A 27,220-nucleotide genomic window follows, 5' to 3' on the forward strand; every position below is an offset into this window, starting at 1 on the left:
TTTGGTTTGTTTTGGGGTTTTTTTGGTCTTCAATAAATTGGAGAAGGGAGATGGAAATCCTTGGGTGGTTTAGTATGAATTACTTGCCTGGCTTAGAAGCTTTACCTCCTGAAAACCCTCAGCTTGTTCAGTTGTCAGGGAAGCAGCCAGGCTCTTTTCTTTGCTCCTGCTTGCTCATTTAGCACTGACATGCTTTTTGCTGGGATGAAAGAAGAAACATCAAGAGGCAAAACTGCAAGAATTCCCAGCATTTGTTGCTGTCAGGCCGGCGAGGTGGCACTGCCAGGATGGTAAACAGGCAGGTAGAGTAAATAGGTTGGATTTTTTAAATACTTTTTTTAAGAAGAAAGGAGATAAGAGTTGGATGCGGGCCCATTTTCAGATCAGGAATTGTTTGAATTACAGGAATGGCCATAGAGAGGCAGATCAGTGCCTGGTTCTCTAAGCCCAGAGCTGGTAGGGGCAGCTCCCCACGTTGTGCTCCCATCAGAAATAGTGAAAGAAACTGCTCATGATGGCACCAAAACCAAGTTGGAGACATAAACCAGCAAAGAGTAACTTAAATGAAATTGGTTTTAAAATCTTGGAGTTTCTTAGCAGCAGAAATCCTTCAAGCTGGTGGTGCAGCCAGCTTGTGTGTTGTGTGTTCCTCTGTGAACTGATGTGGTACAAGGAATCTTTGGCCAAACCCTTGCTTTGTGTTTTCATGTTCATTGCAATCCAAAACTGGTCTGCTGGTGGAATCATAGAATGGGTTGGGTTGGAAGGAACCTTCAAGATCATTTAATTCCAACCCTCATGCCATGGGCAGGGACACCTCCCACCAGCCCAGGTTGCTCCAAGCCCCATCCAACCTTCAACACTGCCAGGGATGGGCAAGACACAACTTCCTTGGGCAACCTATTCCAGCATCTCACCACCCTCAAATTAAGTAATTTCTTCCTGATGTCCAACCTAAATCTCCCCTCTTCAAGTTTTTAACCATTTCCCCTTGTCCTCTGACAACACCCCCATATCAGAACCCCTCCCCAGCTTTCCTGTGGCCCCTTCAGACACAGGAAAGTTGCTCTAAGGTGAGAGACTCCAAGGAGTTATCACCAAAGGGTAGGGGGATGAGTTTTTAACTGTGTGAAGGTATTGGATGTTCCAAGGGGCTGGGGGATCACTGGGTGCTAAGGTGCTGATGCTGTCCCCTGCCATATCCATGTTACTCCTCAGGGAGAGAGAGAGAGAGAGAGAGAGAGAGAGATGCCTTTGCTTTCACTGCCAAACTACCCAGGGAGGGTTCTGTTTAATGAAGTGGAAGGGAAAAGCCACAACTCAGCCACTTGTGCTCACGGGGAGCTGCAGGAGAGCAGAAGGAAGCTGGCTGGGGGTTTTTTTGCTTTATGCCTTGTTAATTCCTTTGGCTCTGCTACTGAGACACCTCAACTTTGCTGCCTCTCCTGGCTGCTTATGGAGCATCCCCCAATTCCCCTGTGCCCTGTTGGTACTTCGACCCTTTTCACCCTCATTTTCCCTTTCCTTGAAAAACTCATTTTTCTCTCACCTTTTTTTTTTTTTGCCTTGGCTTGACTTTGGGGTGCTGGCTGTGTAAAGAGGGTTTGTAGCTTTGCTCACTGATCCTCCTCCAGGGAGCTCTGCAGGATCCTCTCCTGCTTGTGGGGCACAGCGTGTCCTTGTCCTGCAGCCAGGCAGCTCCTGGGTGCTGCTGTAGAAACCATCCCTTGGTATTTATAAGGTCAAAGCAGCAAAGAAACTCAAAAGTGCAGGAACACTTAAACCAAAGGCATTAAAAACCTTTCACCTTGGCCCCTGGCCCTGAGCTGCTTTGGTATTTAAGCACTGTTGTTCTCTGAAAACTGATGGGGTTTATTTTGTGCTGTACAGACCATATTGTAATTGCTCTCACCTGTGGTGCAGTGAGTGTTACCATATGGTTTGCCCAAAGTTGATATATATATATATATTTTTTTTTTTTTTAAAGGCTTTTACTGGTAGGTTAGTGCTTGGAGCTCTTCTGCTGTGTGTGTTTGTGAGCCAGGCAAAGTGCCAGCGTGTCTGTTGGAGGAAAAACTCCTGGCTGGATCCTGGAGAATAAACTGAGCTCGAATTCCCTCTGAAGGGAGAGAGCTGATGTCCCAGAGGCAGCATTTTTCATCATAATGATCCCATTTGGCAGCTAAATTAGTGACCAGTTTCAGGAGGAAAATTGAATGGCTTCAGGAGCATCCCCTGGTACCCAGAAGCAGGAGGGAGGTGCAGTGCAACACCCAACCCACAGAGCTGGAGTTGCAGCACTGTCCTCTGCATGGGGACACCAACCACAGCCCTGCAGGCATTTGGGGCTCAAACTGCAGGATATGTGTAGGATATTTAAAATAAAACCACCATTGTTTGGTAAGAGACCATTAAGGTCCACCTTGATAATTAGTGTGCAATAGGAAGATCCACTCGTGTATGGGCAGTTAGGGTTAGAGCAGCTCTGCTCTGAGCCAGGCTGAGAGATTTGGGGGTGTTCAGCCTGGAGAAAGAAGAGAAGGCTCCAAAGAGACCTCAGAGCATCTTCCAGTGCCTGAAGGGGCTGCAGGAAAGCTGGGGAGGAACTTGGGAAAAGGGCCTGGAGGGATGGGATGAAGAGGAAGGGTTTCAAACTGAAAAATGGGGGATTGAGATGAGATCTTAGGAAGAAATTTTTTCCTGTGAGGGTGCTGAGCCCCAGGGTGCCCCCAGAATTTTTATCATAGTGAAGTCACTACATTCACCTAGGAGTGAAGATTTACCCAGACACAAGCACTTTGGGCATTGGAACAAGTGGTTTTGTGTAGCTTTATTTATTCCCATCCCAAGCAAAGGGATCAGAAAACTCCATGGCAGTCACCAAGGCTTCTGATGGCCACATGCAATCATCAGAAAACTCCCCCAAGCCCCAACCTTTCTGGATACAGACTTGGCTTGTAGGATTTCTCCTCTGAAGCCAGGCTGAGAGAGTTGAGGGTGTTCAGCCTGGAGAAGAGAAGGCTCCAGGGAGACCTCAGGGCATCTTCCAGTGCCTGGAGGGGCTGCAGGAAAGCTGGGAGGGACTTGGGACAAGGGACTGGAGGGATGGGATGAGGGGGAATGGTTTTGAACTGAAAAAGGGTGGATTTAGGTTAGACATTAGGAAGAAATTGTTTGGTGTGAGGGTGCTGAGCCCCAGGGTGCCCCCAGAAGCTGTGGCTGCCCCATCCCTGGCAGTGTTGAAGGTTGGATGGGGCTTGGAGCACCCTGGGCTGGTGGGAGGTGTCCCTGACCATGGCAGGGGGGTTGGATTTAGGTGATTTTGAAGGTTCCTTCTAACCCAGCCCATCCTGTGAGGTGAATCTCAAAAAAGGAGAAGCTGTTGCTTTGCAGTTTATTTGTTCCTCTGTTATCCTTGTTTGTTCAGTTGGTAAGATAAGATATGGGGCTGGTTTGGTTTTTTTTTCCTTGAGGGCAAGGATCATCAGGGAAACTGTACAGTACAACCCTGATCCTGGTGAGCATCCTGACCTCTCTTGCAGTTCAGGTGGGGATTGGAAGGGGTAAAGTGTGGAGGATTTGAGTCTCCTGCTTCTTATTTGTCTCACATCCACCTTGGTGGTTTATTTGTCCAGCATCTTCTCTTTTCACCCTTCTAGAAATGGAGCCATTTCATGCATCACAGGAATATGCTCTTTAGAGAGTGATCTTATGAGGGTGACATTATAGCTTTAAAAAGAAACCAGCATTTTAGAGGACACAGCAGGTCTCCTCACCCCTTCTCCTTATTCCTTTAGGATTTCTTTGGGTCGATGTCCAGCTGGGGATGCCAGGGGAGCACTGGACTTTTCAGATGCAGCAGCTCACTCCTGCTGTCCCAGAGGTTTATGGCAGATTGCAAACACACTCAGCACAATCATGCCATCGTAATTAACATAATGAGGCTGCCTGATTTATGCACAAATTGCCCTAATTTATCTGTGTCTGTACATACTGTTAAACCCAGCTCTGGTGGAGCAGGATTTGGGTTCAACCCAACCAAGGAAGCACAAAGCTCTGTCCCAATCCCCCAAATGTGTGGAAGGTCCCAAATTTCTTCTCTGGGTTGCTGAACTGTAGAGCTTTGTGTCATTTGGCCTCTGTGGTGGCAAGAAGGGACATGGGGTAGGACTGAACTTGTGGTGGGAGGTATGGGAATAAAGGATTCCAGTGCTGAGATTTGCATGGATTAAAGGCAGCTTTAATTTGCCTTGATACCCTTGGCTATCAGGTTGGTTTAGGCAGGGGGTGGGATTTGGGGCTGTCTGGCCAGCTAATACCTGCCTTATTTTATTGTATTTCATTTAATAAGAGATGAAGGACTCCTGTAACTCTCAGCCAGCTTTGCCAAGCCCAGATCCTCAGCATTCCTCTCTGTGACATTTTTATGCCATTAATATTCTCAGCTACCAAGCCCACTGACATTGTCTGAGGTCCCACCAAGTGTGGCTGTTCCCAAAGCACTTTCCCAACAGGGTTCTTCCAAAAGAGACCACTTTGTTTGTGAGCTTGTATTCCTCAGTTTTATAAAAGAGATGATGTTGAACCATAAAATTGTTCCATAGTGAGCAGGATGAGCCAGTGCAGAAATGTGCAGCTCGAGGGAAGTTCCTGTTTTGGATGCCTGCTCTCCATCATGTCCACCCAAGAATTAATTCCTCTGATTTTAAACATGCCCATTTCACAGCACAACCTGGCTGCAGAGGTTTAGCAGCTTGGATGTAGTGGGTTCATCAGGTTACCAGGCTGGGAGTTGGGTTTGGCTTCTCCCATCAGTGTGGTCACCGACTTCCTTTACCTCTTCTGGAAGAGAAAAACCACCAAGGAATGGCATCTTTTTATGGTCCCATCCAGCTTTTTGTAGGTACTGCCTGTAAATGTGATTGAGTTTTCAGGGAGGGATCATCCTACTCATTTTATAACTCCTGACAGGGCTCTCACCACAGCCAAGGTGTGAGGACACTGCCAGTAGAACCTGTTCACTCCTAGACAGAACTCACCATCCACAGCATTTCCCTGCTAGATGATGGGAAGCCACCATTTGAGCTGCAGTTTTGGTTCATCTCAAGTTCTTCAAGATAATCTCCCTGTGTTATTTATTGAGGTTTAAGCATGATTGAACTCTCTCCTAAGCTCTGCCAGCCAATGGACCATCCCTTGGACCAGCCCAGCTCCAGGGAGTAGAGCCTGGAGGTGAGCTTGGAAACTCACAGCTCCTGAACCTTCCATTTCTTGGCTTCTGAAACACCAAACACCATAAATTCACCTGACTTCTTACCAATAGAACTGCCTTGTCTTGTGAGTATTAAATACAAGAGCACAAAGGAGACTTTTTCCTTCACCTTGCTTGCAAGGTTTGCAAAGTAATCTTAAACCTTTTGGCCCAGCACTGTGCTGGAAGTTGCTTGGCTGCTGAGTCCCAGGGTCTCTTCCATAACTGAAGCTCTTTCTGGAGGATTTTTGTGTTCCAGAAACACCTGGATCAGGTCAGTGTTGGGTTTCCCAATGCTGCCAGAGTTCAAAACCTGTATTGAGGCTGTGGGAGCTCCTCCTGTGAGGATTCCTTGATGGTGTTTACATCTACCTGGTTCAGGTGCTTTCATCCATGCATGGACAGCCAACAAATCATATTGCAAACAGTCATTCCTGAGGGCTTTCTGCATGGCTGCACCACATCCTCAGTTCTTTGGAGGATTATCAGGCAAGCAGATCCCATTGCTGGCACAGTGGGGTCGGAGCAGATGAGTGGAAAGGGGTTTGAAGGCACCAAATGTGGGACCTGCCACCTCCTCTTAGTTGTACGTTTGCCACTCGTGTTTCCTCTGCCTTCAGACCTGGTGCCTGGGGAGCTGGGGCTCTAAAATATTCCTGCCAACATTTCTAAGACAAGATGTTTGTGTTCTGACAGCCTCAAGTGCCTGCCTGCACCCTGCTCCTCACCTGGCAGAAGGAATGAGCTTTCTGAGTCACTGCAACTCAGGCTCCATGAATTACTCTCTCCTTCTGGTACTGATCTGTTTTTACAGCCATCTGAAGACTCAGCCTGCTCTAAAACCCATTCAGACATGCTGCGTTGACTTTTACAAGCTTTTATGAGCTCTTTTGTTTTCATTCTGGCTTGGCAACTTGGCATTTGCTTTTTTTTTGCTTTTTTTTTTTACCTCCCAGCCTACGTTTTTCCTTCAGCAAGATGTTGGCCTTGTCTTGCAAGGAGCTATGTGTGTGTCTCACTCCAAGCTCTGATTCCCTGTTCACTCCCAGATGATGCCAGACACAGCAGGGAAGGAGAGTCCTTCCTTCCATCAAGGCTTTCTGAACCTGGAGGTGAATTAAAAAGCCTTCCAACTTCTCTTGAACTTTTCCTGTCCCAGGCTGCACTTTATATCTGGCACCTTTGTGAGTGGAGGAATAAACAGAGGAGAAAGCAGATGTCTCAGCCATTCTCCAATAAAAAAGAAATCCTGAGAAAGAAACCCAGCTCTCCCCCTGCCAAAACCAATGGATTTCTTATCCTCTCTCTTTCAGCTTCTCTGAAAAAGGAGGTTGCAGGTTCCTGGTGGTCTGCTGGGGTTAAGCAGTGATTCTGGCAGCCTTGAGAGCAGACATGATCTCCAGGTCTTGTTGCTTTGAAGCTCCTTGTTCTATCTCACATGACTAAATCAATTTGGGTTGGTTTTTTTTGTTTTTTTCTTTTCCTTTTCTGTGGAGGTAAAAATCCTCCTTCTGTGCCCATCTGATTGAAGTGCTGGGACTTGTCTAATTGAACAAGTGCTCGAGTCAACACTTGAGCAGGATGAAAAGCAGTGAGGAGATCACCCAGGGATTATGTCTGAGCTCCCCAGAGACTTGGCACCAACACAGCAGATGGTTGGGCCACATCCTGCCCAAGGCTGGGGAGAAAAGATAGTGATAGGAAAAAAAAAATATTAATTTGATTAAATATATTCAGCTCTAAGTCTAGAAATGCCTCGGGTCTCTAATTTTGTACTTTACAGCATCAGCCCAGAGGATGGAATTAGTGGAAGGAGGAGTTCTGCAGACTCCTCCAAGGAGCCTGCTACTGCCTCCAAGTTGTTATTTTTGGGATGGAGAAGAGAGATGGAGAGAGAGTGGGAACAGCTTGGTTTGCCATGTAAAAATAGGGATCAGCCAGGAACAGCCTCGACTTCAGGAGTGAAGAGGAACTCCTGTGGTCTGGCTTTGCTGAGGGCTCGAGGGGCAGAGCTCCAAGAGCTGTGAGAACATCACAAGCATCCCTGGAGGTCACCTGAACCACAGGGACAAACTTCAGCCCCTTCATTTTAGGGTTACATTTGATCATAGAATCACAGAATGGGTTGGGTTGGAAGGGACCTGAAAGCTCACCCATTCCTAACCCCCTCCCATGCCCAGGGACACCTCCCACCAGCCCAGGGTGCTCCAAGCCCCATCCAACCTTCACCACTGCCAGGGATGGGGCAGCCACAGCTTCTGGGGGCACCCAGGGGCTCAGCACCCTCACACCAAACAATTTCTTCCTAATGTCTAACCTAAATCCACCCTTTTTCAGTTCAAAACCATTCCCCCTCATCCCATCCCTCCAGTCCCTTGTCCCAAGTCCCTCCCCAGCTTTCCTGCAGCCCCTCCAGGCACTGGAAGATGCTCTTGGAGCCTTCTCTTCTCCAGGCTGAACACCCCCAACTCTCTCAGCCTGGTTTTAGAGGAGAAATCCTGCAAGCCAAGTCTCTATCCAGAGAGGTTGGGGCTTGGGGGAGTTTCCTGATGATTGCATCAGAAGCCTTGGTGACTGCCATGGAGTTTTCTGATCCCTTTGCTTGGGATGGGAATAAATAAAGCTACACAAAACCACTTGTTCCAATGCCCGAAGTGCTTGTGTCTGGGTAAATCTTCACTCCTAGGAGCCCAAGGTGAATGTAGTGACTTCACTATGATAAAAATTCCCCACTTCTTCTATCTCTGGACCCTCCTAAACTTTCCTTTACCCCAAAGAGCAGTGCAGGTATCAAGCTGGGACCCTTTCCTTCTCCCTTGTAGCTGCTGCTGGGCTGTAATCACCTGAAGCTGCCTCTGCCCAAAAACTCTTTTAACCCTGTGGAAAATCCCACGATTTTGCCTTCAGTGTTTAAAAACCTGATAACCACGTTTTTTCCAAGTGTTTCTCTAGCTTGAGCAGTCATGAAAATCTGCTTTTGGTAAACACCTGCATTTTACACAGGTAAAATGAAGTGGGATCCTGTTGCTGGTGGCAGCTGGAATCCTCTTTTCCAGAGATTTTGGTGAATTTTAACTTTTGGGGTTTTTTTGAAGCTTGAGGGGATTTTTTTTTTGCTTTCTTTGCAGGGGGCACCACTGGAAGAACCTTTATGGGCTCCCAATGACATGCAGGTGGATGATTTCCTTGTGATAATTAAGGTAGGAAGAAGCCTTAATTATTTTTGCCATTTTGGCATCTTTGTCCTCTCCTTGCAACAAAATCAGATTTGCAGTCATGGTTCTGTTTGAAGGTTCTGTACCCAACAATAACAACCTGGAGCTGCAGCCAGCCAGCCCAGGCATTAACTTGTTGTGTTAAAGTGTCCCTGTAAACACAGGGGGAAGGGAAATCTTATTTAAGAACTACCTGGGAACGTAACTAAGTGGAAAAAAATCTGACTTCCTCCCCTAAAGGATAATGAGGTCTCTGTTGGTGCAGAGTTGGAAGGGGCATGACTCTTATTTGAGAACACTCCAGCACAGGGATTTTTTTGTTCTGCTGAAATGCAGTGGTTGAGTTGGAATTCAGGTTCTAACTTGCCTTCTTGAAGAAAAAAAAAAAGCCAAAAAAAAAAAAAAAAAAAAAAAAAAAGCCCTGCCTAAAAATATATTTTATAAGTTTATTTTCATCGTCTTGAGCTTCTGTGGAAAGCTGGTCTATCTCCAAATGTGACAAGAGAGTACTCAGTTCTTGATTAATGAAATGGAGGAAAATCCCTGATTTTGAAAGCACCAAAGTATGGGGCAAACTTGGAAAAGAAAATACAAATGTGTGCAGAGCTAAATGTATTTCTAAGGAGGGTTTTTTTCTGGGATATTTTAATACCTGGCTTCTTGACATGCTGGGTCATTTCTGCCATGGTTGGTGTGTTCAGAGCCATCATCAGGGTGGTGGAATGGTCACTGCTGGTCTCATCCTCCTGTTGCAGGAGGAAAGAGGATAAATGGGAGCCAACCTTGCAGCTTTTAGCCTCAAAACCTCAAAAAACCATCACGAGTTTGCTCAGGCAAGAGAACCCTGCACATTTCCAGGCTTTGCTTCACTCCTTTCAATTCCTGAGCCTGAAGAGGTGATGGAGCTCTCTCCCTGAATTCCCACTCAGGTCCCAAAATTCTGCAAATAACCCAAATCAGGGCAAATTTGGATGCTCTGCTTTGGGGCTGGAGGGGGATGTTTGGTGAGAGCAACGTCAGGGAGAGGATTTTGTGCTTGCATTTACCCAGCCAGGAAATTATTTGGGAAGTATCACAGGGAAAAGGAGGGGTTTAAGTCTCATTTTTGAGCACAGACTTTGCTTTATATTGCAACTGGGGTTTGCACTTCTTGTTGGCAGGGCTGGGATGGTGGTTTTGGGTCGTGCTCAGTGTGGATGCTTTACAGGCTGAGCTGTTGGAAGGGGAAATTCAAGCTGTAACAAGAGCAAAATGCTTTTAATCCAGGTTTAGGGTTCTCAGCTGGATCTGCACTTTTGTGTTTGGCTGGAGATAAGATGCTCTGCTGCTGTGGAATTTGCTTGGAGCAGGGATTTGCATGAATGATTGTTTCTTACAAAATTAACATCTGTGCAAGCCTTCTCTCTCTGCTCCACAGGACCAGAGCACCCATTAGCAGAAGGATTTCTGGGGCTGGATGCAGTGGTCAGCAGAAGCTGGGGGTTTGGGGGAAGGAGAGATGGAGCAGTAGAAAACAAAATGGAAAGATCTGGCACCAAGGGGGAAAACTTGTGTTTATTTTACATATTTACATATTGGCTTCTTTCCTGCTCATCCCATTGCATTTTATATATATATATATTTTTTTTTATTATTATTTTTTTTTTAAAGCAACATCCTCCTGTTAAGAAAAAGTGGGGGCAATTCGTAGAATCACAGAATCATAGAATTGGCTGGGTTGGAAGGGACCTCAGAGATCATCAAGTCCAACCCTTGATCCACTCCCACTGCAGTTCCCAGCCCATGGCACTCAGTGCCACATCCAGGCTCTTTGGAAAGATCTCCAGACACGGAGAATCCACTACTTCCCTGGGCAGCCCATTCCAATGCCTGATCACCCTCTCCAGAAAGAAATTCTTTCTCATCTCCAACCTAAACCTCCCCTGGCACAACTTGAGACCCTGCCCTCTTGTCTTGCTGAGAGTTGCCTGGGAAAAGAGCCCAACCCCCCCCTGGCTCCAACCTCCTTTCAGGGAGTTGTAGAGAGTGATGAGGTCTCCCCTGAGCCTCCTCTTCTCCAGCCTCAACACCCCCAGCTCCCTCAGCCCTTCCTCACAGCAATTCTGCTGGATCCCTTCACAGCCTCCTTGCTCTTCTCTGGACCTGCTCCAGCACCTCAAGCTCCTTCCTGAGCTGAGGGGCCCAGAACTGGACACAGGACTCAAGCTGTGACCTCACCAGGGCTGAGCACAGGGGCAGAATCCCTTCCCTGGACCTGCTGGCCACGCTGTTCCTGAGCCAGCCCAGGATGTCATTGGCCTTCTTGGCCACCTGGGCACACTGCTGGCTCCTCTTCAGCTTCCTGGCAATCCAGACTCCCAAGTCCCTTTCTGCCACTCTGTGCCCAGCCTGGAGCTCCCCATGGGGTTGTTGTGGCCAAAGTGCAGGACCCGGCACTTGGAATGTTGAACCTCATCCCATTGGGATCATCCCAACTCTCCAGTCTGTCCAGGTCCCTCTGCAGAGCCCTCCTGCCTTCCAGCTGAATTGTGCTTGGCCTCTTGCAGAGTTGTTTGGTGTTTAGGAAGTGTTGCAGCATCAGTCTCAGGAGCTGTTGGTTGAAGTGTGGCCCCAAAACTACACAGAAGATGGGAGTAAACAAACATTGTGGATGGGCTCTTGATTCTGCACTCCAAGCATTTCGTTTGAAGGGTTTCACGTTCTTGTAGAGAGATCTTTTTGTAAATCACTAATTAAGCAAATTAGCTACAGTGGCATCAGTCTGTCTACAAAAAAAAAAAGCAAGAAGCTGATGTTCTGAAGAAACCTTCAAGCTGCAAACTCCAATTATCCAATATTCCAAATTACAGTGCCTCACAGGAATAGGAAGAGCAATGAAAGATTCACTTGAAGTTTGGGGGACTTCAAGCCAGGTTTCCTGCAGAAAGGCAAGCTGGTTTTTTTACTCAGTATTCTGCAAGGATGCTAAACCTGTCATCCTCACTTTTGACTAAACCTTATGGTGTTGAATAATCTGTAATTCTGTATTGTTTTGTTTTGTTTTTTTGGTTTTGCAGACAGTAGGAAAAGTTGAGGTACAGATGTTGGGATGTTAAGCTAAAATATTTTGTGTAAGAAATTTATTTCCTCAAAATTTGGCTTTGGTAGGGGAAGGAATTTCCTGAAATAAATCCCAATGGTGGGGAATTAGTGGTCCCACCATTTGTGTGCATGGTCCTGGGTCTGGACAAGCTCCAGTGCTTGCTGGAAGTGCTGGGAGTGAGGTGGAGATGTGGTGCTGTGTTGGGACATCTGTGTTTGAGCATGGGGGACATCCCAGCTACTCTGATTGATGCCACCAACTGATGCAGGTGCCTTTTGGGCTGTGTGAGTCCTGGCACCAGGGGGGTTTTGGAGCATTTTCCAGTTTTACACGTGGCTGGAGGTCAGCATGGACCTGCAGCAAGCTCCTCAAGAGGTCAGGAAACCATCCAGACAGGAGGTGACAGTCACACCAATACCAGTGCCCTGCTGAGTGCCCTCCTTTCTTGAGGGTGAGTACTAAAACCACACCTCTCATTTCAACAGAATCCATCCAAAACCATTCCCTACCTCCAGACCATCCATAATCCCCCCCTCTGCCTTTTCTAGACATCTTGGCAAGAGGCTGACAACACTGGGACAACCTGCCCAGGGCAGTGATGGAGTCTCCATCCCTGCAGGTGTCCAAAAAACATGGGGCTGGAGAACCTCAGGGACATGGTTGGGTTGGCTCCTGGTGCTGGGTTGATGGGTAATGATTTTAAAGGTCTTTTCTAACCTTTTAATGTTTGTTTTGGGAGGTGGGAGCCAAGCTGCCAAGCTCTGTGGATTTATAGGAGAATTTGACATGTGTGGTTTGCTTCTCCCCAGTTCCAGCAGTGCCAATCACCAAGCTGATGTTTTCTGTGCTACCCACAATAACTGAAAGATCTTTCCTGCAAGATAAGACCTTGTAATTGTGGTTAGCTCCTTCCTTTGGTATGTGTTTCCTTATTAACTTGAAATTTAATTTGTCATCAGAGTGCTGCTGCTCTGCTGCTCCATCTCCTCCAGCCTGGGGGCTGCATGGAGGCAGATCCTGCACCTTTCTCTTGAGGATTGCTCTTCAAAAAAAGGGCTTTGATGCCAGAGCTTGGTCCTCTCGTGGAGCACACACAGTTGGGAGCAAACTTCAGGAGAAGGGTAGAGGAGGTGATGGGTTGGGACCCATCCCAGTTCACCCTGATTGGTGCCCAAGCCAAGAAATGCTTTTGCCTCCACATGGAAGGTTTGCTCCTTTAGTTTCAGTGGAAGCTGTAGTTCTTCTTAAACCTATAGAAAATGCTGTCACATTTTGGTCTTTGTTGATGTGCAGGCTGAGCCTTGGAAGGCTTTTTGGAAACACAGAAAAAGACCCCAAGACCAGAAATCACAAATTGCTCCCAAATCCCAGGTACTTCTCCCCACCTCTTTGCCATGAAACTTCAAAACTTCTGCCCTGAGGTTGATGTCACTGATGTGAGCTGACCTCCTGGCCTGCTGCATCCTAAAAATACCCTGGGATTTGTCTGAACTCTTTCACAAACCATCAGGACTAAACACAGACCTCCAGCTCTCACTCTTGAAGCTGTGAAGGAGACAACAGCTTCCAGAAACCACCCCAGGCAGCATGTTGGGACCTGCAAGCCCTACCTGGAGCTCCTGTGTATAAATAAACACATCCACCCTCCCTCTTATTTCTCTCCCTGGATAGCAATTTTTATTTCTTTTTTTTTTTTTCTTTTCAGTAGCTGATTCTTCAAGCAGGTTTCCTCTTGCAGGTGTTTAAGAAAACCTCATTTTCATGTTAATTTGGTGCAGCTCTCAGTGCTCTCACATCCTTCTGAGATGTGTGATTTTGTTTTGATTGAAATCCAGTCCTGAAAAACTGATACCCTCAACTGATGTATCTGTCACTTGAGTCAGACAGGAAACTTCACCAAGTTGGGGGTTGCCTCAAAAATCTGTTGCCAACCCTGGGTCTGCAGGATGCAGCAACCACTTCACCTTTCAGGAGGTTGCAGCTGTGGTTTGCAGCCTGGGTTCAGGCTCTTGGTGGTGTTTGCTTGATAAATTGAAGAGTTTCCTCAACATCAAGCAGTGGTAATTACAGTTAAACAGAGTTATTGCCAATACTGGTGGACCTGAGTCTGTAGGAGCAATTTTTTTTCATCTTGATGGCTTGAAACACATCTCTGCCTGGGTTATATTTGGTCCTGTGAAAGGGATGAGTTGATCCCCATCTCCTTCAAAAGAGCAGATCCTTCAGATGGGGCAGATGACACATTAGGTGATTTAAATGATTATTTTGACAGCTCAAGATGGATCTTTCTCTGAGCACTGATGCTTACCAGCTCCAGCCAAACCTTGCTCTGGCAAGGTCTAATAGATGAGAAGGTGAGTTCCTCACTGCTGCAGAGTTGTATCTACTCCCAGTCAGAACCATCCTCTGATGGTGTTGGCAAGTCAAGTGAAGATGCTGAAGGGACAATGTTTGGGCTCCTTCATCATCTCTGAGGGCCAGGAGGTGCCTCTGAAGGATGGGGTAATGTGGATTGGCCTTGGTTTGCCCATTCCTGCTTTGTCAGAGCATCCTTCCTCCATGGCCCCATCTTCACCAGTTCAAGAAAGAAGATCCCTGCTCTCTGATGGTGGAAAGCAAACAGAGAGGAGCAGAGAAAAGGTCTTCAGGTGGCAGTGGCCTCCCAGTAGCACAGGAAGCTTCCATCAGAGGATTTCAAAGCCTCAGGTAGACCTCAAGACAGAAATGCCTGGTTAAGTAGGACAAGGAGAGGAAATTCCATCAGCCATGCCTTGGGTCATGGGTCAACACAGGAGTGCAACTGCTTTACTGACAACTTTTTTTCCCAGAACTAAATACAGAGGACACAGGAGTTGGAGGGGCTGGAGGGCACCATCTGGTCCCAGCTGATATAAATGAAAAGCCCTGGAATGGTGGAATTGCACCCAGTAGGTTTCTTGCCCCAAGGCCTCACCATCTGCTATAGAGCACATCCAGGTTTCAGGAATACATCTGGTCAGCAATGGGATTAGAGAGGTCAGTGGTCCCTAACACCACTAAATTCTCATGTCTCTGCATCCAGAACTCAATCCTTATGATCTTATTTAGGAATTCTGTTGGCCAAGTCCTCAAAGAACCCCACTGAAAGCTCAAACAAATGTATCAGTCCTATCAGGTGTTTCCAAGAGCAAAGCATGGAAATCCCCTGTCCTGGGGCTGGCAGCATCACTGGTGTTTTCCCCTCTCACTTAACCAGTGACTTTTCCTTTAATATTGCTGTCAAGACCTTCTGTGGCTTCTGCAGAAGAAACAGAAGAAACAAAATGACAAATCCTACAGGAATTTGGCAAGGGACTCGTGGAGCTCTCACAGTTCCAGGAGGTGGTTGGATGGATTTCCTGCTTCTCTTACACACATACATGATCAGCTTGTGGTGAGGAACCACTGGTGCTTGGGCAGGGACCTGTTCCCTTTTCACACGGAGGGCAAACAGATTTTTGGGGTTGTTTTTTTTTCTCTTTTTCACATCTGGATGTGCACGGGGAGATCAGGCAGGGCTGGAATCATTCCAGGAGAGCAGAGCATCCCCAAGTGCTGTGATGATGCTTTGGCCGTGATGCTCTAAGGTCGAGCTGGTTTAGGGGGTAGCAGGTAACAACTGCTGCAGTTGGGGAGAAGCAGACAAGTTTTTGATGCGTAAATCCTCCAGTTCTGAGACCAAATGAGGTGTTGGTTTTGCAAGCTCAGCCACTTGCTCTGAATTTCATCCAGACACAAAACACTTCAAGTGAGAGAGGGGAGGGAGAGTCGGCACCCGCGGAGCTGAGGGATGAGCCTGGTGGGGAAGGAGGTAAAATTATTTCTGGAAGGGTTATCTGGGGAGAGAGGGGGAGGAGGAGGACAGTTACACATTGTTGCTTGGTGACAGTGAATTTCAGTCCTAAATTTGCTTTTCAAATGTGTCTTATTGATACCCATCAAAGTGGATGTGTTTGCAAGACATAACTCCCTTTCTTACCCATCCTCTCTGCAGCCCCAGGTGCTTCTACCCAGTGTGTGGTGGAGTGCAGGAGGAGGGTGGTGGACTGGGGGAAGTTTAGAGTATTTGGGGTAACAAATTCTGTAATCCAGGAGGTTTTGCAGAAAGCTGTTGTGGGGATGGAGCCTGGGAGCAGAGTTTGCAGCTGGGCCAGGTTCTGCTCCAGCATGATGCAGTGAAGGTGCCTTGGTGAGCAATCCAGCAAGGTTGAGGAGCTCTTTGAAGAGCTGGAGGGAGGAGAAAAGCTCTTTATAAAAAAATTCAAATATAGATGGAGTTTATACTACATTAAAGCTGTTTTTTATACTTCTGCATGGCTCTTTCCCCACTGCAAAGTGCCTCTCTCTGCACCATGCCAGCAGAAGTTCCTGGCAACCTCAGGTCTCACCTTTGAGGAAACCTAAGATCAAGCTGCTGTAGTTCCAGAGGAAGTTTGTAGGTTATAAATTCAACTAGACCTGCTCCTTAAAAAATATAAAAACTACAAAAAAACCCAAACAAGACCAAATAATATTAATGTGAAGTGCTTCAAGTCTTGTACAGGGGGTTGGAGAAGTCATCAAGGTTGAGTGAGCAAGACCATGCTGCTAAGGAAACCAGATACCCAAGTGCTGCAGTTTTTGCAGAAAGCTTTGTACTTGAAACAAACTGGGTTTGAGGATGAAATGCTTCTGTTCTTCCTGAATGAGTGGATATTGTGGCATCTAGACTGAGATCTGAGCTTCTGAGGTACAGGTGGGACTGAGCAGGAAGGTCTCTGCAGCTGCAATCTATTTGATTTTAGTGCTTGTGTGTTAATTGTGTTCCTCCTTGCAGGGAAAGAAGCTCAGGGGAGCTGAGAGCTCTGCAGGAGGAGGGAGAAATTACTCTAGAGATGAGGCAGCAGAAAAACAACTTGAGTTGTTGAAGCTGGGGTGGGTTTTTCAGGATAGGAGTTGGTCAGGATGCACATTGTGTTGGAGCGTTTGAATCCATGCAAGAAGAGCTGGAGAGAGGAAGAACTCCATGGATGGAAGGGAATTCCATGGTATGGGAGGAAGAATTCATGGATGTGGAGTGGGTGCTTGCTGGGATGCTTGTCTGCTCACTGCCTTCATCCCAAAGATGAGCTCCAAGTCACAGATGTGGTAAGGCAGGTGGGGGATGTCAGGACTGGGAGAAATGTGAAGGATCTGGAGGGCAAAAAGCAAAGTATCTGGAGGAGCTGGAGCTCTGCCCTTTAGTCCTTTCCCAAAGTGGGATATGCAAGGGAGGAACCTCAGGAATGGCTGCACCTGGGGGCTGCATGGGGAGTGCTGGCCTTGCCTGGATGGTTTCTTCTGCATCTTCATCTTCACAGAATGTTAGGGGAGGGAAGGGACCTCTGCAAGAGGAGGTTGGACAGGATGGCATCCAGATGGGTTTGAAATGTCTCCAAAGAGAGAGAACATGCAGGCTGGACCCTTCTGAGAGGACAGGGATTCTGCTTGCATCCTCTCCTCTCGTTGCTAGCCCAGGTGTCCCCTTGAAGCCACCACTTACAGTCAAAAAATCATTCTGAAACCCTGGTCACAACGGATCACTGCCTCCAAGCTGCAGAAGCAGTGTTCCTCAGGCCACCTCCTGCCTTCTCACCACTTGTTAGAACCCTGCAGGTGAAGAAAGGCAGAGCCTTGGTCCTGCAGCACCCTGTGGGTGCTGGGGTACAAGACACCCACGCTGCTGGTGGCCTTCCAGAGCTGTCACAGGCTCTGGTTTGCTGTCTCAAAGAGCTCAGCCACACCTCAGCATCATGAGGATTTGTTTCCTCAAATGTCCCATCATAGGAAATCAGTTTTCTGCCCTGCCAGCCCAGCCATGGGGTGCCCACCAGGCTTGGCTTGGCTCAGGTGCTATCAGCAGCATTGGAGGTATTAGTGGTGACACTAACAGGGATCCACAGGCACAAAAAGCAAACTGGGAAGCCCAGTAGAGCAGTGGTTTTGAGCCAGGTGCTCAGTGGAAGAGCAGCTTTTGCTGCCTCCTTCTCTTGGTGGCTGCTCCTGTTGAGTCCTTGTCCTGAGGGCCAGCCAGAGGCTCAAGCAGAACTGATTTAACAGCTATTTCTTTATTTCTGCTTGCTTTGAGGAGGGCCTGAAAGCTATCATTTATGTTTTAGTGAGACACTGAATGACTCCTTCACCTCTGCATTAACCCTTTTCAAACATCCACTCCCTGGTTCAATTTTATTTGCCCTTTCATAAAAATAAAAAGAAATAATATCTACTCAACAGGAGTTTCTTCATCCCACGGGCAGGTGTTTGAGAGTTCTCATTGTTCTTAAAGTGGCTGTTGCTGTGCTTCCTGAGTGGCTGTCAGCTTGCTGAAGATGATGATTAATCTTTATCAAGTGCTTAATTGAAAATGCTCTTGAATTGATGGGGTGCAGATCATCACCAGGGTGCTCAGAGGCACCTTTGGGCCCCATCCTGCTCCTTGGCCATCCCTGCTTTGGACACCACCAAAGCAGCCTGGTTATTTTGAGTGTGAGCAGGGGGGAGAAGTATTCCCTAGTGGTTCATGTCTTGCTTGTAATGAAATTATTTTATTTTCTTATGGTAATTGGTAATGAACTTGGTCATAGGAAGGGAAGAAATGTGACCATTTGCTGCTTCTCTTCACTGTGAGCTGGATTTTTCCTTTTAAAAGGAAAAGTACCTTTTAAAACCTGCCCTGTACCTTCCAGCCTGACTGGATTATTTCATCCATCCATCTATTTTCATTAACAGATTGAGAAACAAACCCAAGCACTTTTCCCTAGGCTCTGGTACCTTCTTCACTCATCCTGGGTGCAAAATATCTTGTGTGCAAGCTTAACAGAAAGCAAAAGTAAGAGAGGGGAAAGCCTTCCTGTGGGATAGGAAAACAAACTGACTTCTGGAAAATGGAATTGGCAGTGCTGGGTTGGAGTGAGAGTGGTGGGGATGGCTCCATCTGGTTTCTGGAGACATCTGCAAAGGATTCAAGGGCAACATCAATTCCCCTTTGCCCTGGTTCTGCTTTTAATGAGAAGTCAAAGCTGCTGAAAAGTTCTGAAGGGGTGGGGTAGATTTATACCTAAATGTAGGTGGTTGTGATTTCTTTAAATCAGATTTCCAATCTGTTTTAAACTGGTTAATCTTAAACTAACTGGGGTTTTTAACAATTAGATTCTCCTTTCCATCCAACTCCTCTCCCAGCCCTTTTCCTTGATGAGAGACAAATCCTTTTGATATTCACGGTGGATAACAGACAATTAACACTAATTATCTGTGTGAGGATGAGGGGGAACCATGGCCATCAAACACAAGACACAAAATCACTGGCTATGTCTGTCTCCAGGGTACCAGGGACATAGAGAGAGGGGACAGGATGGTCACTGGGAAGTGCAATGCCCACAGCGAGACGACTTCAGACCCTGTCAGTTGCTGATCTGCCCTGCTCTGTGTTCTTGGGAATCAAAATATGGAAGAATTTTCTCTTTTTTTAATGGATTTGGAGTGTTTCACACCACAGGTTTTAATATTTTTTTTTTTTTTAGTCATGCTTTGACCTCTGTTTTTGGTAGAATCTGCAGCTTTTCAGGCACTGGGGTTGGTGCCTTTTATTTTGCGACCCAACCAGTTTTGATGAGCATTGTCCAACTTCTGTTTTGGGGAAGGAAGAAAGTTATTTTTCTCCAGCCCACATGGCATTTAATCCTCCTGGAGCACGTGGCTGCTGTTACACAGAAAACAACAACACTCTGGCTTTGGCAAACCCTCCCCTGTATGACTTCAGGAGCTGAAACTGGTTGAAGAAGTTGGCTTGACTCTCCAGTCCAAGAACTCCCATGCTGTAAACTGAAAGTTGTTTGTGTTTTTTTTTAAAGATGCTGCTGCTATTTTGGTAGGAAAATACACATTGTCAAGGAGTGTTTCTTCCCACTAGCTGCACACTGATCCTGGAGAACAAACAGGGACTGAAGAACCACCCCTATGGTTACATCTCCATCACCTTCCTCACTGGAATAAAGAAGACTCAAGAGGAAAGGACAGAAAACTGGTGAGTGGTTGGGTGACCCATTCTGAAAGCCACCATCTCCACCAGCTTGATGATCCTGCACCTCTTGGCCTCATCCACCCTGTTACAAGTCTTTCTGGAGGGATTTACAAAGCTGCTGGATTGATTTAGGTGCTCAGAAGTAGCTGAATCTCCCAGTCAGTGTTTATCTGCAGTGAAGGTCTTGTGAAAACACTGGGAAATGTGAGCCACCATCTGAGTCCTGCTTCCCTTTCTGTCAAACTGGCAGATACCAGGCTTTCATCTGCCTCTTCTCCCTTTGGATTAGAGCCACCTCCTTTTCTTCTTTCCACAAGGGACCCACCGAAGCATCTGGGACCCTTCAGGAACCATCACAGCCCTGGACAAGCAGCACCAAGGCCCAACTCTGCAATTTTCAAGCTTTTTGGTGCCTTTTGTGAGATGCTACCTTCAAAGAAAGGTGTCAGGAATGCAAAAATGAGCAATGAAGGATTAATCTGCTTGTGGGGATGGGGAGCTGCCTCCCCCCTCCTGATTGCACTGCAAATTAGTGGTTGACTGGAGCCCTGTAGTGGAGCTATTTATACCTCGGAGGTTTGAATTATAGCTGTGCAGATTGTATCATCCCTTTTGTTTAATCCTTTTTCCTTTCTTCTGTCACGCTTTTGACCTCAGTGATTTTCAAAGCAGTCAGATTCACTTCCTACAGTTTTCTTCTGATGGTATTTGGATCCAGGAAAGGGGAGGAGAATTTAGATTATTTTTTTCTCTCCCGTTTTATTTTCTCTAACGCTCTCCCTTACTCATTTCCTCATTTGACAGCCCAGTCCTGTTTTTTTAACCTTTTCAGAGGTTTTCATATCACAACCTTCATAGCCTTTCCAGGGCTTTTTTTTTTTTTTTTTTTTTTTCCCCCTTTATTTTTTTTCTTCACCTTCAGAACAGCTTGCACAGAGCTGAATCTTGGACTTGAGGGGCTTTCAACCTTTTTGCAAAAAACCTTTGGAGAAAAGAGCTGCTGCCAGGCACCTGCCTGCTTGTTGGACCTCCACCTCTCCTTCATACCCTCATTCCAAGGAAGGAGCCATACCAGGGAGGGAATTGTTGCTGTTGGATTTATTTGCTGCACATAAATGCCTCCTGATCACTTCCTTGCTGCTCCCAAAAAGGGAGATGTGCAGTGAAGGGAGGGCAGGCTGCTTGCTTCTGCTCCAGCTTTCCCTTTGGATTTGCATTTCCTATTTCCCAGGCTGCTTTCTTTTAGATCCTTAGCAAGTGCTAGAGCAGTTAGAATACATATTTATCCTTAGAGCTCTCTAGAAGTTGCATTTTAAACAAAAAAAACCCCAAAGTTGGCCCCAGGCCACCAACTGCAGTGGTTCCTGGCTCCGAAGCTGCAATTTGGGATGTTCCCCTATTTCCCATCAGAATGAGAAAGGGCAAAGGAGGTGGGAAAGTTCTAGAGTCAGATCATCATTTTTTAAATAATAGACCATGGTGAATAAGAAAAGAAGGATCCAGGGAGACCTTGGAGCACCTTCCAGTGCATGAAGGGGCTGCAGGGAAGCTGGGGAGGGACTTGGGACAAGGGCCTGGAGGGATGGGATGAGGAAGAATGGCTTTAAACTGGAAGAGGGGAGATGAAGAAAGAGAGAAAGAGAGAAAAAAAAAGAGAGAAAAAGAGAAAAAAAAAAAAGAGAGAAAAAGAAGGTTCTGGGGAGATCTTGGATCACCTTCCAGTGCCTGAAGGGGCTGCAGGAAAGCTGGGGAGGGACTTGGGACAAGGGCCTGGAGGGATGGGATGAAGGGGAAGGGTTTCAAACTGAAAAATGGGAGATTGAGATGAGATCTTAGGAAGAAATTTTTTCCTGTGAGGGTGCTGAGCCCCTGGTTGCCTCCAGAAGCTGTGGCTGCCCCATCCCTGGAATTGTTGAAGGTTGGATGGGGCTTGGAGCACCCTGGGCTGGTGGGAGGTGTCCCTGCCCATGGAATTCAATGGTCTTGAAGGTCCTTTCCCTTTCTCTTCCTTGCTATTTATGCTGCTGTAGAAACTCCAATCTCGAGGTAAACCCAGATCCTGTGCCTGAAAAGGAGTCAGGAATATTCATCAGGCAAAGCTCAGCTCCTCACCTGCATTTGCATCTGCCTGGGGAGTGTTGGAAGTAATTAAACTGCTCTGATGGGATGGGTCCCTCTCCCCTCTTATCCCACCCTTTCTCCTTTTTTCCTCTGCCTCCCTTCCCTCCTCTCCCAAAAAGGAGGAGGGAAAGGAAAGCAAAGGAACTTGTGTTGATAGAGGGGAAGTGTAATTATGAGCTGTGGGACCAATTTAAAACATGGAAGATTTCAGCAACTGACTTTTTATGACATGCTGGGCTTGGTTTTTTTTTAGAAGATAAAAGGAAAATAAAGTAAATTATTCCTAAATGGTAATTCCTTTTTTGGTATGAATCTGTCTAATTAGTGAAGTTCATAAATGAACACATGCAGGGGAGTGAGAAGGCTTGCAAATTGAAATGAAGACATTTTCAAAAGGAAAGTCTTGATCAGGAAAAGCTTCCTGGCAGTGAGATGCTTTAGGCTGCAGGGAAAAATAATGTCCCAAGAGAAGAGGTGGAAATTCCTTCATAAGTGACACTGGATGGAGTAATCTGGGAAGTTTCTTGCAGGGAACAGACTTTTTGCTGACTGGTGAGTTGGGCAAGATGATTTAATCCATCTTTTCCCTGTCCAGTTGGTGTGGTTTTCATTTCCTTCTGCTGAGAGGTGGACTCGTGAGGAGCCTGATGCTATTAAGGACTGGTCATTTGTTACTGGGCTTGTGTTTTTCTGGGCTGTGATTCTGCTATCCAGAATATTTTAAATTAAAAGACTTTTTAGCCCTTGCTCTGACTGCTTCTGAAGGCAGAAGGGTTTAACCAGCTGATTGCTCTTCAGCTGCCCTGAAGCTGCAGTTGAGGCATCTCCCAAAACTGTCACGTGTAGGCTTCCAGAGTTTAACACCTGAATACTTTTTCCCTGAGAATTAAATAGCTTTTTCTTTGCTTTCACCCATGGGAAATCCTGTTTCCTATTTGCTCCATGCTACAGAGCTCTAAGAATGGGTAAGAAATTCAGGCAGAATCTAGTTGGCTGTGAAGTTTTTCTTTCCCTTCTCTTCTCACCTTGGTCGTTGGGCAGGTTGGTGTTGAGAAAACCTTTGGAAGCATTTTAAGATTTGATCTGCTTATAACACTAAATGAGGTGGCTAATAACTTTTTGATGTGTGGTGGTTGAACCCTGGCCTGAAGGTCACAAGTGGTCTACCACCAACTTTGGTTATTTATCTCCCAAGGTGGTTGCTGTTGATGGGAAGAAAACCAAGGAAATATGGTTTAGTATGGATGGGAAGAAAACCAAGGATATATGGTTTAGTATGGAGTTCTGAATGGTGAGACCTGAGGACAATTTCTGACCCAGGAAGGGGGACTTTGCAGCCAAATGTTCTGCTGGAGGAAAGAGTTGTAGGGCTTGGGAAGAAGGAAGAGGTGGGAGAGTGGGCTGACCACAGTGTTTAGGAAGAAGATGGATGAAATTCTGGTTTAGGGCAGGTGAGGACTGTGGAGTGTTGGATAAAGGAGCAACATGAGCTTGAGGCTGTGGTGTGGAGATCCCATCCCAGTAGGATTCCATGTGGAAAACCTTGTGCTTTATCTCCAGCAGAAGGATTGCTCTTTACTCTGAAGTGTAGCAGGAATCCCTGACTTGATGGTTCTGTTTGTCCTTCAAACACTGGTGCATGTAAACACAGTTTCCAAGTCTGGTTTTGAGGTTGTGTGAGCTGTAATTCCCACCTTTATTTGGTTCTCTGCTATAGGGCTGATATTTCTTCATTTAAATGGAAGAAACTGAACCAGAGATGTCCATTTCTGATGTCCTCTCCTAAGCAAAATCCTGTAGGGACCTCCCCAGGTCCATGCTCAGAGCACATCCTTCTCCCTACCCAAGTGCAAGGTCAGGTTTCTGATAGATCTGGGTTTTTTTTTCCCTTGGAAGAGGAAACAGCTTTTCAGGAGGAAAAGTCCCTTCCCCTTGACAGTGATTTTATCCCCCTGACAACTTGAATTCCTTCTGAATTCTCCCAGTCGTGAGGGACAAAAGTTGGATGCTGCTTAATCTCTGATCCCCTGCCAGTCTTTCATCCCTCCCCTTGGCAGTGATTTGTCTGTGTTATTTCCCCCCCCCCCTAGATTTTAAAGGACATTTTCATCTACCCTGGCAGAAGGAGGAGTATTTTTGTGGGACTACTGTCGAGTTTTGCTTCTTGTTTAAGATTTTTATTTAAAAAATTATGATACCACCAATGGGAATGCAGCTTTGATGTTTTCCTCTTGAATTCCCCTTTGAGTCCAAGAGCTTCAGCTTTTGCAGATACACAAAATGCAAACATACAACAGAAGGTGATGCAGAGATGAAACCACCCATCTCCTGCTCTCCTGTGTAAGGAGTGAAGGTGGATGAAGGGAAAACCATTGGCAAATCCACTGGAATTTAACACTTGGCAGAAAATCACAGAATCACAGTATGGTTTGGGTTGGAAAAAACCATAGAATCATAGAATTGGCTGGGTTGGAAGGGACCTCAGAGATCATCGAGTCCAACCCTTAAACCACCGTTGCAGTTGCTAGACCATGGCACTGAGTGCCACATCCAGTCTCTTAAACCTTCAAGATCCCCCAGTTCCAACCCCCTGCATGGGCAGGGACACCTCCCACCAGCCCAGGGTTCTCCAAGCCCCCATCCAACCTTCAACAATTCCAGGGATGGGGCAGCCACAGCTTCCCTGGACAATCTGTGCCAGGGTCTCACCACCTGATAGTGAAGAATTCCTTCCTACAATCATGAAGCAGTTGAGGGGTTCTCTTTCACTGATGGCTTGGGCAAAGCAGTGTGAGGCTGGTGTAGCTGACTCTTAGCAGTTTAAGGTCCTTCTGCAAGTTATTTTGGTTGGTATCAAAACTGCAACACAATGCAGACAGATTTTTTCCCCTGATAACACTTTTGACCAAGGTTTCCTCTTATCCTGCAACTTTTAAAGAATTGGCCCGCTCGCTCTTTGCTTTTATTGTCACTTGGGATATTATAAACTTAGATTGTTTGGTAAACCTCTAATTTTAGGCACATCTTGGACTCTCATTGTTCCCTTCTTTGCTCTTTTTTAAAACGGGGGCAGAACCTCTGCAAAGGAGAGGAAATCATCTGTGTCCTGAGGCTTTGACGTCTAGACGGGATGAAGGGCAAGAGCAGCCACCCCCCAACCTTTTCTTTTCCAGTTTTTTTACCTTCCTAACCTCCAAAGAATTCCAACCAGCAGGGCCAGGGAAGGGATCCTCCCCCTCTGCTCTGCTGAGATCCCACCTGGAATTCTGAAAACAGCTTTGGAGCCCCCCAGCACAGGGAAGATCCAGCAGGTCTGGAGAAGATGATCAAAGGGGTTGGGGCACCTCTGCTATGAAGCCCCCCAATAGAATTGGGGTTGTTCAGCCTGGAAGGCTCCACGGAGACCTTAGAGCACCTTCCAGTGCCTGAAGGGGCTGCAGGAAAGCTGGGGAGGAGGTTTGCACTTTAGAGGATAGTGACAGGACAAGGGAAAATGGTTTTAAGCTGAAAGAGGGGAGATTTAGATGAGATATTAGAAAAAATTCTTCACTATCAGAGTAGCAAGACACTGGAATAGGTTGCCCAGGGAGGTTGTTGATGCCCCATCCCTGAAAGTGTTCAAGGCCAGGCTGTATGAAGCCTTGTGCATCCTGGGCTAGGAGGAGGTGTCCCTACCCATGCAGGGGGGTTGGATCTTGATGACTTTTAGGGTCCCTTCCAACCCAACCCATTCCACGATTTCTACGCTTCTGGGAAATTCACAACCAATTCCCTTTCCCATCGTAGTTGCCAAGGGAAATGGGGCAGAACTCCTCAATGTACCTCTGTGTAAAGAGTGTGAAATCAGGAGCAGCTTTCCAAATGAGTAGGTATCCAGAATACCAACGTGGGCATTACAGACACAATGGAGTTGCTAAGGCAGTGCTTTCCAGCAGGGCCTTGCATAGCCCCCATCCCACCTCATTATTCCGCTTCAGAGTAAGCTGACAATGAAGAGAAGATAAAAGCTTGGCTTTCAGGGGTCAGTTTAGCCCAGTGCTTTGTAGGGTGGTGTCATTTTAGGCTTTTTTACACAGTGGAGAACGTTGTCCCCCCCTGCAGCAACACTCACTGCAGCCCTTCCCTGAATAGGGCGGGAGGGAACGGTGCATGGGGTGGGGTGGAGAAGGATGCTGGGATCCTGCCTTGCTGAATGTGGATTATTTTTTCTCAAAGAAAAGAAGATGGTTTTGTCCTTGTTCACCCAGTTTGGAAGAAAAAAAAAAAGAAATCAGAACTGGGTCAGTTGGTCAACTGCTCGTGCCTGGAGCGTGTTACAGTGGGGAAGGTTCAGAGAGCCTGGGATTGATGCTTTCCCCAGCAGCAGCAAGGGGTAAACTCTTCTTTCCCCCCAAAAGGAGCTTCTGAAATAGTATAAAGCAGGTGTTTCACCTTCCTTGCTGTTATTCTGATACACTGGGTTCATTTGGCATGGATTATCAACTGATCATGGGGCTGTTTATTGGGTGACCTTGGATCTCATCTTTGGAAGCAGCTTAATCCCCATGACATCCAAAGAGAGAGATTTGTTTTCTTTGATAACTTCTGTGTTTTCCAGTACCCCAAAAAAACCTGCAGCTCTTGGGCTTGCTCAGGGGCTTGGCTACAGTGGCAAAAGGCACAGCAATAATCTTAGAATTGCAGAATGGTTGCATGGTTTGGGTTGGAAGATCACCCATTCCCAACCCCCTGCCATGCCCAGGGACACCTCCTACCAGCCCAGGGTGCTCCAAGCCCCACCCAACCTGAAACACTGCCAGGGATGGGGCAGCCACAGCTTCTGGGGGCAACCTGGGGCTCAGCACCTTCACACAAAACAATTTTTTCCTAAGGTTTCATCTCAATCTCTCCTCTTTCTGCTTGAAACCATTCCTCTTCTCCTTATCTCTCCCTGCCCTTGTCCAAACTCTCTCCCCAGTTTTCCTGCAGCCCCTTCAGGCACTGGAAGGTGCTCTGAGGTCTCCCTCCTCTCCTCCAAGGTGGATAATCCCAACTTTCTCAACCTGTCTTCAGAGGATAAGTGTTCCAGCCCTCTGAGCATCTTCATGGCCCTCCTCTGGCTGCACTCCAGCAATGGGGTGAAGTTCCTCATTCCTCCTCTCCCCACCAACAGCCTCCTCATTACTCCAGGAGGAAACAGGAGATCTCTGGCAAGCAGAGCCTTGGCAATCAGATGCCAAGGTAAATACAGCCCAGGCCCTGCCTTTAACTGACTGGTGGCCACCATGATGATACAAGGAGTCCTACTGGAAAACAACTGGGATGATGGAGCCTGAGGTTAGCAGACAGCTTGGAATGGCCACGGTGCAAAACCCTGAGAGCATTCCTGGCTGAGCAAGCAGCAGGCTGGGACCTGTCCTCCCAGGGCTGCTAAAGAGCACTTAGGAACAGAAAGGATCCATTTAAAAAAAAAAAAATATTTAAAATTCACTTAACTTGGATTTTGCTCCATAAAG

General features: G+C 46.8%; 1 protein-coding gene across 1 annotated transcript in view; it reads left to right on the forward strand.

Annotated features, from left to right (window-relative positions):
* PTPRA (protein tyrosine phosphatase receptor type A) overlaps positions 1-27,220 on the forward strand; it is a 121,234-nt gene that overhangs the window by 48,096 nt on the left and 45,918 nt on the right. The window contains 1 exon segment of the mRNA XM_030450668.1: positions 8,380-8,451. Within this exon segment, the coding sequence (XP_030306528.1) occupies positions 8,380-8,451 (72 nt within the window).

The sequence above is a fragment of the Calypte anna genome, chromosome 4B (assembly GCF_003957555.1).
Source record: "Calypte anna isolate BGI_N300 chromosome 4B, bCalAnn1_v1.p, whole genome shotgun sequence".
Classification (NCBI taxonomy): Eukaryota; Metazoa; Chordata; class Aves; order Apodiformes; family Trochilidae; genus Calypte; species Calypte anna.